The following is a 12,284-nucleotide window of genomic DNA, read 5'->3' as shown; positions in this document are numbered from 1 at the left end:
TACAGCTGACACATAAACCTGTGCCATGAACCAGTACGTAAGCTTTGGCAAACAATCCAGTATTGCTTCATGTACCTCAAGTTTCAGATCAAAAAAAGAGACCATTGGCTCATCTTGTCCAGTCTTTTCAACAGTAAAGACCACTGAACTTCACGTTAGCCTTATGCTGAGTCCAATTCACCTAAAGCATGCCTTCCAGGAAAGCACCTGGTGTGAGTGTGTGCTCCATTAATTTCCTCAGTTTTAACAATGTTTCTCTTCCTAAGTATTAACCAGTTGCACCCCATTTTGAAGTTGTTTTTTGGACAGAGCTTTAGGCCACTTCATTGAAAAACAGGATTTATTCCACCTTTAAAAATGTAACGCAGACCGTTACCTCAGAAAGCAACAGGATAAAAACCTTTATTGTTCCACCTTTGTCAGAGTTTGTTTTCCATGGGTATGCATTTCTGTAACTGTAGTTTACATTAGAAACTTCAGCTCCTTAGAGGCTTAATGTGGAGTAGCAAAAAAAACCCTTCAAAACCAATTCAATCCCGTATCTTCAAGTAATATACCACTTGGGCACAAGGAATCTGTAGGATTAGAATCAGTTAGATCTTCCACCTCCTCCCTTTCCTGTGTTCTTTGTCCTCATTTCATGCCAAGCTTTCACCAATGGTTCTCTGTTCTTCCATATGAGCTCATGGCCATAAGTCACATACCACCTGAGAAAGAAAATAATAGTTAAAACTGCAACTTTTCTCTGCATCTGAGGAGGAACAGGCTGATCACTAAACCCAAGTAAATAGTATAGAAGACAAGATAAACTGAGGCAGAAAGAACATGATGCTTGGAACATGGCAGGTAAGCCACTCATTCTCTTGACTCCACCCAGTTAACTTTGTGCTCTTGCTTGTCTCAGTCCTGAGAAAGAATGGTTCTCATGCCTGGAATTTCATGCTGTTGTGACTGCTACTTAAAAGACACAAAAAACTACTTCCACTTAGGAAACTGTTAAAACAGTTGTGTTGCTTGTGCTAATCCTTTCTGACAACACCAAGTAAGTGTTTTTCTCCTACGTAAATACAACTGTGCCATAATGAACAGCCACATTCCACTCAAAGTGAATTTTCTTCTATAAGCATCTAAGTGAATATTTAATCTATCAAAATGTCTTAGCTTAATTGATATTCATAAAGAACTATATATGCTGATATATGAACATCAGTGTAAGTGATTAAGTAAGGGAGAATCTGGTGGAGAGAAGAGGCACAAGGGGAAGAACCAACAAGCCTAACTTCACACCCGAGGCCTAGGCACTTTTCTATGAGCCATCAGCCAGTGCCAGGTGAACAGGCTGTTCCTTTAAATCTTCTAGCTGCTTTCCAAAGTGGACAATTGTCTGTGAGGCAATGTATACAAAATACCTTGGCTATTCAACAAATGTCCCAAATAAAGGCCCTGTGTTAGGATGTAGTGACCAAAATGATCACAGAGTAGAACAAACAGGTAAAATACATGCAGGTGAGGAAAGCAAGATATCTGTCAACTCAAGACAATTTTTACTGCCACTGCTATCCTATTTTAATGTGTGAACCTGCATTATAATGCAGATTGTGCATTTACTATAATGAACAGGCTGATACAGAAACATCATGAGATTACGTCGGATGCATTTGTGATGCCAGAGAAAGGGAGAAAAAGGAGACTGTGCAGCACAGAACTTACTGACACCAGAGCCAATAAACAGCAAACACTTTGGCCTACAAACTGGTTTGCCTTTAAGTCTGGCCTAGTTAAATCCCAGGTAGGCTTTTTCAAAGTTTAACATGAAATGTTTTGTAATGCACTTTGCAGTAAGTGTGCAAATTAAGACAATATTGCAACTGGGTAGAAAAACTCATAATGTAGTTCAAACATGAAACAATATAGAACTGTTTCCTACAAACTTGTTCCTAGTAACCCTTACTAATTAGGAAGGCTCCACACAATGGCAGTGCAGCAACACTGAGGAAACAGCAGTAGAGGCTGCTCAAAGCAATTTGGCCTGAGCTTATACTAACTCTGTAGTGCTCTCTAAATTGGCAATTAGAGGCAAAACACTGAAACAAAGAAATTTTCTTAGCTGTTTAAAGTTATTTTAATTTGTCCATGCTGTGTTTCATGAGAATCTTTTCTGCCTTGTGACTCTCTTCAATGTGTTGGGAAGAGCAGGTCAGAGACAGCCAGCCTAGGTTATGGTGACAGGACAATCTGACCTCTCATCTATGATTCTAAGGCAGTTCAGCTCAATGATTTCAGTTCTAAGAATCCATTAACAGCCTTTTCCATAAAATTTTACAGCACTGCAAGGATAACAGTGAGTTGTCTTCAATGCCACTTAAGATGACTTTCCAATAAAACCCCACACTTCAGCTATAACAGGAAGAGGAAAAAATGGGATTAAATTAAATACAAACCAAACAGAAGTTAGTAAATACAGACTTACATGCCAAAGAGAGCTCCCCCAAGGTGTGCAGCATGGTCAAAAAGTCTCCAGCCTAAAGCAAGCCCTGCAGTGTCAAATGCAATTATGGCTTTTAAAGCCTAGACAGAAAAAGAACGTGGAATGGACAGGATCAGTCACAGCATAAAATGGCCACTGGTAACAGCTTTCTATTCTGGCACAGAGCAAAAATTTGGGATAAAAAAACATCCTGTAAGTTTTATATCAAAGCAATCACTATAAAAAAATAAATTGTTTTAAAACAACAGTCGGTGCTCAGCTGTACTGTGCTGTCAAAACAGATATGAGCAGCTACAGAATAGTCCAGGGTAGGAATGTGTCATTTTCAAACATTCAGTCCTTTCCCATCTTCATTCTAAAGCTACAAATACATTCCAGACTTGGGACAGGAAAAAAGTAGAAGTTACTTGAAAGGACAGATGCGGTAAAAGACACCACAAAATATATAATTGCAGCATTCTCATTCTCTAATTCTGACATCACTTTGATTTATGTGCATCTGTCCTCCCACGCACAACCCTCTAGTGGAACATGTGGGGCAGCATCCCTGTTATCTAATGTAAACTGATAAAGGGAACATTTGTTGGAAGGCAGAACATCAGGATGACAGTGATTAACTCCATGGCCAGAAATGGCATGAGCAATGGTACACCACCCCCAGGAGACACAGTAACTGTAACTGTCAGTACACAACGTTTTACTAAATGCCTCATTTCAAAAAGACCAACAGATTTAATGTTGGGATGAAATGCTACTTTAGCTAATGTGTTATAACAGCAGTTATATTGCTCCGTTGCTTATTTTAAAGCCCATTACAATATAGGTAAGGTAGGCTAAAGGAGTATGTACAGTTTAGAAATGCAATCATATAGTAGGGCTTAAATTGTCCCACTGTTACACTGCTGTAGTGAGTACTTGCCCATGGCAATGTTCTCAGTGGCTCTGCCATCTCTTTTAAGAAAAGTGCGGTTAAAGGGTAGTGACAAAAAAACAACAGCAGAAGTGCAGGCAAAACACAAAGGCTACATCTAAGAACATTTGTTCAAATCTGTAAGCTTCACTTAGCAAAAGTATTAAATCTCATGATCTTGGAATGACCTGGCTTAACTGCTTTAAGCAGCAAAATAACTTCACGTAGTGGACCAAAGATGATTAACTTATTAAAGCAAGTTAAGATGTACATGAGAAGCTTTTCTTAAATGTAGCAGTGGGTGTGCATAAAAGAACTTAAACAAAAAAAAAGTCCTAGTACTACACATGAAGGAAAGTCTCAGTACTCTATTTCTAATCCCAACAGTGTTCTTTAAAGTTTCAAAAGATGGTATCCAACAGAGGAGGCAAATACTCCTCCAGGGCTGGAATGTAATCTCCCCTGAGAAGTGAAAATCTGTTCTTGTCATCTCAATAAATTTTTCTTCAAAGACACTGTACTGTATTAGATTAGTCTGTTACAAGTGCTGCTATATAAAAATAGCACCCACCAGAAAGAACAGGGTGTGTACGCAGGTTTCCTCAGACAGGTGAGCCCGACTCCCTCCCAGCTTCTTTTACCTCTTGGGATGTGATTTGAAGGAGACCCATAGAGGACAGAATACACACTGGTGTAATGACTGTACTAGGTTGCAGCAATTCAGAATAGATCCCCAGGACTTTCAGGACCTGTGTTCTCTTTCAAAATAACAACTTAGAAACAGAAATGAAGAGGACACATGCTCAGATACTGGAGCAGTATGTGGAAAATGTTTTAAGAGTAGAATGTCTTTGAAGATCAAAGGCACTTACGTTTCCTGCTGTAAATGTGAACATTGGAAGAAGTATGATGGCTAGTTTTGCTTCTGGCATCTTTGTACATACAGCTGCAAGGACAGTCATTATAGCTCCCGACTGTAAATACATTAAAATACATCAAAGTAAGCTGAGATGTTACATAAGAGAAAATGTATTTTCCTGCATATGAACCTGTTCTCCTTTTGGCTTTCTTTTTCAAATGCAGCCCTGTGGTAAATTTCAAAGTGCAAAGCACCACAGCAAAATTCAGAATATAAATAAAGCAAGACAACATTACTTAAATATCTGAAATTAAAAATACTGGGAAAAAATAACCCTCATATACTCTTATATAATGAGTACCCTTCCCCTGCTTGATTTTTAAGGTAACAATTCATGTTAATGTACTTTTTTCCCCAGTAAACCCTAGAAATCTAACACACATTAATCAAGCACAGACACATCAGATGAAGGGAATCATTCTGAAGTTTGTACAAAACCAAGGGAAATAACAGATGGACAGGGACAAAAATCTTTTGTCAATGAAACAAGGAATTCCCTGACTGTACTAAACTGACTATGGGCTTTTGTATCCATGAAGTATCTCAATGGAAAGGCTGCAAATACAGCAAACTAATGCAACGTGTGGCAATTTCAGAAAGTTCACATCAGCCAGACTAATGGAATGTATCTTGCTCCAGATACAGTATACTCACAAGGTAAAGGGACGTACACAGCACTACCAAAAATTCTAGCTTTGGCCCAGCTGAACAGATTTTTTTTCATTCCAGTTAAAAAAAAGAGAATCTGACTTTTGGCTTTTATGAAAATTACTTGATAAAGTTAAGAAACTGTTAAAACTTGGCAAATGTCTAGGTTAACCTCAAACTCAAAGCAAGTTAAGTGTTTTAAAACATTCTACTACTAAAAATACTTGCAAAGAACTGGCAGCTACAGGAGCTCCTCAGCCTGTCTCCTATCTTCCATCCTGTGAGACTTTTGGCAGGAGTGCTGCCCTTCCTGCACAGCATGCCCTACAGCTTCCACTGGCATCACATGCTCAGTCTGATTGTCTGATTACACTCTCTCTTTTTAAAGTATTCTGTTTTCAATTAGAGAAGACTGATCCACAATTATGAAATACGATTTCTGCAATAAGTTATATAACTGATCTGCTCAGGGACAGGAGGTCCTGCTCTTAAGGACTGGTTGGTGTACAACCACTAGCTTTAAGTGGCATTAGTTCTAGGTGGCTGACACAGCAGAGTTAGCATGTTTGAAGAGTAGGCAAGTTCTTGCCTGGCTGGTTGGTTTTAGTAAACCTTCCTAGTTTCCAGTATCCCAAATATATTCTTGGCTTTTAAGCAGGTTAAAGAATACAGGAGGCTTTCAAAATGGCTTCAGAGAACATTATAAAGTCTCTCATATTCCAAGATACTTACAGCTCCAAGGGATGGTTCAAACCTTCCAGTGGCCATTTTAGCAACATAACTGACAAAAGTGGAGATAACCCCTAAAAAAAAAGAGAAAATACCACTGGAAATAATACCAGCAATGCAGAACAGGCATCAGAAAGTACAAATTAACTGTCATTTCCCACACAACTCCCATGAGTTTGCATATAAGAGCTATTTTATTTTGGTAGTAAAGCATGAATTAAAGGCAAATATGGTTTTATATTTTGAAGCCCAATATCCTAAACCCATCAAAAATCTGTATGACAGCAAAGAAATACTGCCCTTAGGATAGAGCACTGTGTGGGATGAACAACGGCCACCTGTCACCATACAGCCATTAACCATGCACACACTTTACTTCATGAATATATATTTAAATTTTTAAGTGTTATAAATATGTATTTGACATTACCAGCAGAAAGATACACTGCAATGAACTGCTCACATCCCAGAAGAGAGACAATGCTGCTGGAAAAGCTCCATAAAACATACATATTTGCTGCCATGTGGAAGAGGGAGAAGTGACTAAACGTAGAGAGCAGCATGGGAGAACACAGGGCTTCTGCAAAAGGGAAAAAACCCAGTGAACATAAAGGAGTCACAGTGTTTAAATTTGCTTCAACTTACCCATCAGGCAGACTAGAAATTCATCAAGACATATTATGGGCTAATTATGCTTAGATTCTTAAGTACAAGCTATAGAATAAATCCAGAAATGGAAGAAATTTCATGCAATACCTTTTGAAATGTAGCACATACACCCCAGAGATGTGCAAGCTGTACAGTTACCTACTGGGAAATGTTTCATGTAAAACATTTATCTTTTGACATTTTATGACAAAACCTTTCTCTTACGTCTCTTATGCTTTGAAAAAGAAAAAAGAGGTTTTGTTTCTCTATGTATATGGTCAAAGATTTTTAATATATTAGATGAGCAGCTATATAAAATTAATTTGCTAGAGATGAACTCAAAGAAAAAACTGCTTCCTTGTCAAAAACCTACTAGCTGTCCTCACTGAAATAGCAGCCTTGAAAATGCAAACAAGCCAATTAGCAGGTTTGAAGGTCAACATTATTTAAAACAGGAGTGTTTGGGGTGACATACTCAGATCTGTGTAACAGCTATCTTTAGCTTTGGAGTGTGTGGCAGAACTGGCTGAGTTTCCACATAAAGAAAAAACTGCTTCCTTGTCAAAAACCTACTAGCTGTCCTCACTGAAATAGCAGCCTTGAAAATGCAAACAAGCCAATTAGCAGGTTTGAAGGTCAACATTATTTAAAACAGGAGTGTTTGGGGTGACATACTCAGATCTGTGTAACAGCTATCTTTAGCTTTGGAGTGTGTGGCAGAACTGGCTGAGTTTCCACATTTTCAGCAGAAGAGGACAGCATCAGGAATTACTCTCCAGACACTTTTGTCTCATCCTTTTAGTTCATTTCTCTGCTGTAGAAATGAAAACCAATTGTTCTGGCATTAAATACTAGTAATTTGCTTTCCTAAGTTAATCTCTTCAGAACACTTCACACTCAGTGAAAGGCAAGTTTGGTGGTTTTAATCTTTTGCTTGGGTTTTGTTGTTTTGTGGACTTGTTTGGTTTTGGTTGGTTGATTTTACAATGTGACTCAAAGCAGAGCTTTGGAACAAGGACCCTACACACAGCACACAGACTGATGCTCGTCTCTTGATAAAAGCACACATGGATATGACCAGTGACTGTTCTGTCTGCATCCCACAGAACATTAAAAAAGGGAGGGGGAATAATCACGTTTAAGTCTAGTTTTTGAATGGCATTACATAGTACAATTTATTTTTCTTCTTCCAAAAGGGTGACGTGATCTGCACTCCACCCAGCAAAGCAGCTGGGGTTGGTATCACTGAGAGCAGTGCCTCTCCCTTCAAACAGGCAGGAGCTGCTACTGAACGCAGGGAAGAGCCAGATAGCAGGCAATGGTTTTGATGCTACAGCATTTAGAAAAGCACCAGTGATTTGTTTGTTTAAAAAAATCATATCCTTTACTTCTAACTTTTTTCCCCTCAAACCATTTCCTGCCTGGACAGAATGATGTGTTTGGGCATGACTGACATTGGCTGTGGGTGACGGAGCTACAAGTAAGCCACGTGCCACCCAAAGCTTCTGCAGCATGATCAGAGGTTCTAGTATATCCCCACGCAGAAAACTCACCCAAATTACTGTTCACTTACTGGAGGATGGATTTGAGGTGAAATATGTAAACATAATCCGTCGCATGCCAGGGAGCCTCCACAAACAGAACACAAAGACATTTGCAGCTATAATACCTAGTGAAGAGGAGGAAGAAGTATAAAAGCAAATTATGAAGGTAACACATCATAATGCTTACTGTAAACAAGTATTCAAAAGGAAGCTTCTAAGAATCAAACTTTCTCTCCACAATTCCATCCAAAGCAGTAGCCACTTCTTTATAGAGTTTAGAAAAACATAGAGTTCTATTTACACAGTGCAAGTCTTACAGAAATATGACATTTAATTGCAACTGTCTTAACATACAGGCAACAGCCCAGAAGATGTGCAAGCTGTGGTATCAAATTGCTATTCCACTGCAGAATCAATGAAACAAGAGCCAGCTAAGAGGTCTCATTTCTTGCCTCTCCAGCTGTTTATTCCCAAATGGCACCAATCTGCTGCACAATTGCATTTAACTGCACAAGGGGAAAAGGCTGTGAGGAGCACACAAACACGCAGGACACATCCTGTTTGTTTGTGGGGAGCTTTGGTTTTGAGAGAACTTTAAAGACACTGTTTAGAGATCAAGCATAAGTTGACTTGGCATTGCTATGGCACAGTCACCTCTGGGAGACAGCAAACTTCACAGATGTTACTGCAATCTGACTTTCAAAAATAACACAAATTATTAGAAACATTGTGATAAAAATTTATTCTTTCTTGCTTCTAGCCAAGCATTTAGGTACTTAAAATGTTTTATAATAGCTAGAAACATTAAAGGGGAAAATAATTATGACTTCTTTACATGATGGTAAACGTCACATAATTATTCCCACTTGAAGTTTGCACCAAAATCCAAGAATTGTGAAAAGCTACGATACATAAATCCTAGAACCAAAATGTCAATAGATCTCTCCTTTCAATACTCTGTCCTGCCCTACAATGCTCTTTTATTAGAGGAAGTACTTGCCCTGCATGCCAAACCAAATTGTTACAGGACTGTCAACTTCAGTATAGTAAGCACAACCTGGTTATGGCAACCAAGGGTAAGTATCCCTGCAGGAGGCTATAGAATATCAATCCTCACCACCCCAACAGAGTATCTGTACCATGACCTCCCTTGCACCTTGAAGCAATTCATAGCATTGTACAAAACTTCCTGACAGCACTTGTTAATTGAGTGGTCAGAGATGATTTTGGCCTGAGACGCTCAGCGCTTATGCAATCTATTCTTAATCGGGAGTCAACTCTTCAAAGAGTTACTAAGTTGAAATTTTTTTCCAAAATGATTCTTCAGAAAAGTAAATGACATAGAAATGGCATTTAAGTAGCCTCATGAGAACAACCTGCTAATACAGATTCAGTAAATACTTAATGTAGGATATATAACAGCAGATATGGCTCAGCTACTTCATTTGTATTTGAACCAAGTTTTCATCTATTTCTTTTCTTTATTTATCTTGGGGCTTTCAAGTGGCATTAGGCTAACCCATCAAAACTACATCATAACCAAAGGAAAGCTCAAAGGATAATTTTCTGCTACTTTTCATATATCATGCAGCAAGCAAACAACTATTAGGCAATTTTATTTCCACAGGTCAGTGGAATACATACAGCTATTCCTTCTAAAGCATGTGCTGTTTTTTCACAGTTCCTGAAAAAAACATTGCTGGGAGAGGATTCTGTTTAACCCTCCACACTCTCACACAGATGCACAGGAATTGTTTTGATTGCATACAAAATAAACAGTCTGTGAGAAGGAAGTGTAGCAGAAATAGTGTATGTGCAGGTATAAATTTACACATGCTTTGTGCCTAACAACCTAACGTGATAAGGAAGTCATCTGTTGTAACATACTGTACCTGTTTGCCACATTTCTCTTCCTGTGAATGTCTAATACTTGTAAGCTAACACAAACCTGTCACAGCTCGCTGACCCTCAGTCAGGTTATTCCACCAGACGTTAACCTGAAAAGGAATTGTGGTACATCAATGCCACTGGGAAGTATTTGAATTTCAAAAACAGTCATGTAAGGTTACACCTTTTTAAGAATGGAAAGCGTCTGTTTGAAATCTGTCATGTAAATCTGCTTAAAACGTTTTTACTTCTGATCGGTTTAGCTTTTCAAGTTGACATTTCCTTACTCAAGAAGAGTTATCTACCCTCCTTTTCACCAAGTACCCCAATACAGATGAAGAGTTTCTTCAAAAACAATGGGGCTATATCCTTTTACACAACTCCATGGCTTTACCTTGCTTGTACTTAACGAAGATCAAGCCCATAAATGCTTTACTTTAGCAGATTAGCCAAAGTTAGCATAAATCCTGCCTCGACTAAGCCTCGCCCTAATGCTAACATCACACCACCCACCTTTGAGAGATTCCACTTTTGTGCCAGGGTCACTTTTGCAGAGGTGGCTCACAAGATGTGGAATCCATTCCCCCTTGGGTCCAGCTCACCCAGCCCTCCTCCAAGCTTAAAACCCCTGAAAAAGTTTATTTTGAGTGCAGTCAGCCCACAGACAAATGGCACCCCCCTTTCCCTTTCTCAACCTTCAGAGTCATTTTGGACAAGTATTTTTTTGATAGCTCCCAACCATATTGATGGGGATAATGTCATAAAAATTATCTGCAGCTTAGAGGCAGGGGAAATAATGTTGTATGAAACAAATCATTCTCTATTTTGTATCAAAGTAACAACTTAATTGCATTTTTTTGTTTAGTTCTCTGGCACAGGATACAGTTCCCTAGTACAAGAACACTAAAAAAAATCATGATTTTTCTAAAATACAAGAATTAGATGCTCTCAGAAGCTACTGGGGGAATCCTGAACTCTTAAAAATAGAACTTACCCATTGAGATGGGGATTGGGGAGTTAAAGCCTATTAACAACAGTTTTGTTTTCTTTTTTGGATAGCTAATCACCAGATCTTCCCCTTCAAGTTTTGAAGGAAAACAAAAGTGTAAAACTAGAATTATTTACAATAATAAGTGCTGATCATGATCTCACCTGCGGTTCTCGTACAGGGAGCAAGAAAGCATGCTATACTAGGCCTGGCTGGGATAGAGGTCATTTTCTTTCTAGCAGCTTATACATGGTACAGTGGTTTAGATTTTTGACCAAAACAGCGCTGTTAACACACTAATGTTCTAGGTTTTGCTGAATGGTGTTCGTACCACATGAAGACCTTTCCCATTTCTCACTCTGCCCTGCAGTGAGACTGCAGGTGTGCCATAGGCTGGGAGGGGACACAACTCAGCACTTGACCTGAGCTAAGCAGAGATATTCCTGCCACATAATGTCATGTTTATCAATAAAAGGGAAAAGAGGGATTTTAGGGGGTTTAATGTATATTACTCATGAATTGGCTGGGCACTGGTCTGTCCACAGGAGATGGTGAGTGATGCCTTTGCCCGCTTACTAAACTACTAAATTTTTTAGTGGTTGTTTTATCCTTACCCCCAAGTTTTGTTGCATTTCTTCTCCCTTTCCTCCTCCTCCAGCCCACTGGGGGTTTGTGGGGGACATGAGCAGCCATGTGACACTCAGCTGCCCACCAGGGATAACCCACACACCCATTTCCGAAGCAGTGCTGGTATGCACAGTCCACATTACAAACACAGCTCCTGTGTGCCCTACCCAGGACCCTGAGCTCCTCCAGCTCCACACTCAGCCCCATTTCCCTTGGAGAAACTGACCTGAAAGGGCAATCAAGACAAGCCACAGTAGTAACCTTGAAACAAACGTGCATGCATAAAGCATACTTAAATAAAAGCTAAATGACTGATACTTTGGGGATGCAAACTAATTTTATAACATATCTTGCAGCACTGTTTGTTCCTGCTGCCCAAACTCCAGAGTATTTGCAGTGAAATGTCACCTCTCAAGATAAAATACCTTTAAAATCTCATGTTTGTGAGGGTTTAGAGGCTGAAAACACAAATGCATTTTCAGAGGCCAAAGCACTAAAGAGTCTTATGCTTAAGGTTCAGAATTTAAGCTCTATCCTCTTCAGGAATTATTTTGAAAAAACTTAGACACAGCAAGAATGAGTTTTTCTTTTTTATGATGCAAAAGCAAATGGAACCTACTTTAGATATACAAACTCCTACTACTGATTTATCTGCATTTCTGGGTAAGGATGATATTTTTCTCTGTAACTTTTGCAGTCATCTTGTGAGTTACAGTTATCCACAGCTAATTCTCTCAGTTTTTCTTGTAAGGAAAGGTACCCACTGTCATTTGCTGGGAACCCAGTGTTTCTCCAAGCTACAGATCAGGATAACCGGGACAAGTATCTGTCGTACAAACGGTGCTCACACCGGGGGCAGAGATGCAGCCGTGCCCGGCGCTCCCGCAGGGATCCAC

General features: G+C 39.3%; 1 protein-coding gene across 2 annotated transcripts; it reads right to left on the bottom strand.

The window, feature by feature from the left end:
• Positions 1 to 325: 325 nt before the first annotated feature.
• On the bottom strand, positions 326 to 10,404 carry PARL (presenilin associated, rhomboid-like). Of its 2 annotated transcripts, XM_009077436.1 has the most exons (8): positions 10,287 to 10,404; positions 9,779 to 9,883; positions 7,916 to 8,011; positions 6,125 to 6,274; positions 5,698 to 5,768; positions 4,271 to 4,372; positions 2,471 to 2,568; positions 378 to 707 (listed from the first exon to the last, which is right to left on the bottom strand). In XM_009077436.1, the coding sequence occupies exons 2-8, from the start codon at positions 9,789 to 9,791 to the stop codon at positions 590 to 592; spliced, it is 648 nt and encodes a 215-aa protein (XP_009075684.1). In that variant the 5' UTR covers positions 9,792 to 9,883; positions 10,287 to 10,404; the 3' UTR covers positions 378 to 589. The 2 variants fall into 2 exon arrangements, with proteins under 2 accessions (XP_009075685.1, XP_009075684.1); XM_009077437.1 differs by lacking the exon at positions 10,287 to 10,404 and having other exon boundaries at positions 326 to 707; positions 9,835 to 9,880.
• Between the last annotated feature and the right edge of the window lie 1,880 nt (positions 10,405 to 12,284).

The sequence above is a fragment of the Acanthisitta chloris genome, unplaced genomic scaffold (assembly GCF_000695815.1).
Source record: "Acanthisitta chloris isolate BGI_N310 unplaced genomic scaffold, ASM69581v1 scaffold10896, whole genome shotgun sequence".
Taxonomy (NCBI): Eukaryota; Metazoa; Chordata; class Aves; order Passeriformes; family Acanthisittidae; genus Acanthisitta; species Acanthisitta chloris.
Note: the sequence above shows the minus strand (reverse complement) of the source record. Positions and strands in the feature narration are given on the sequence as shown.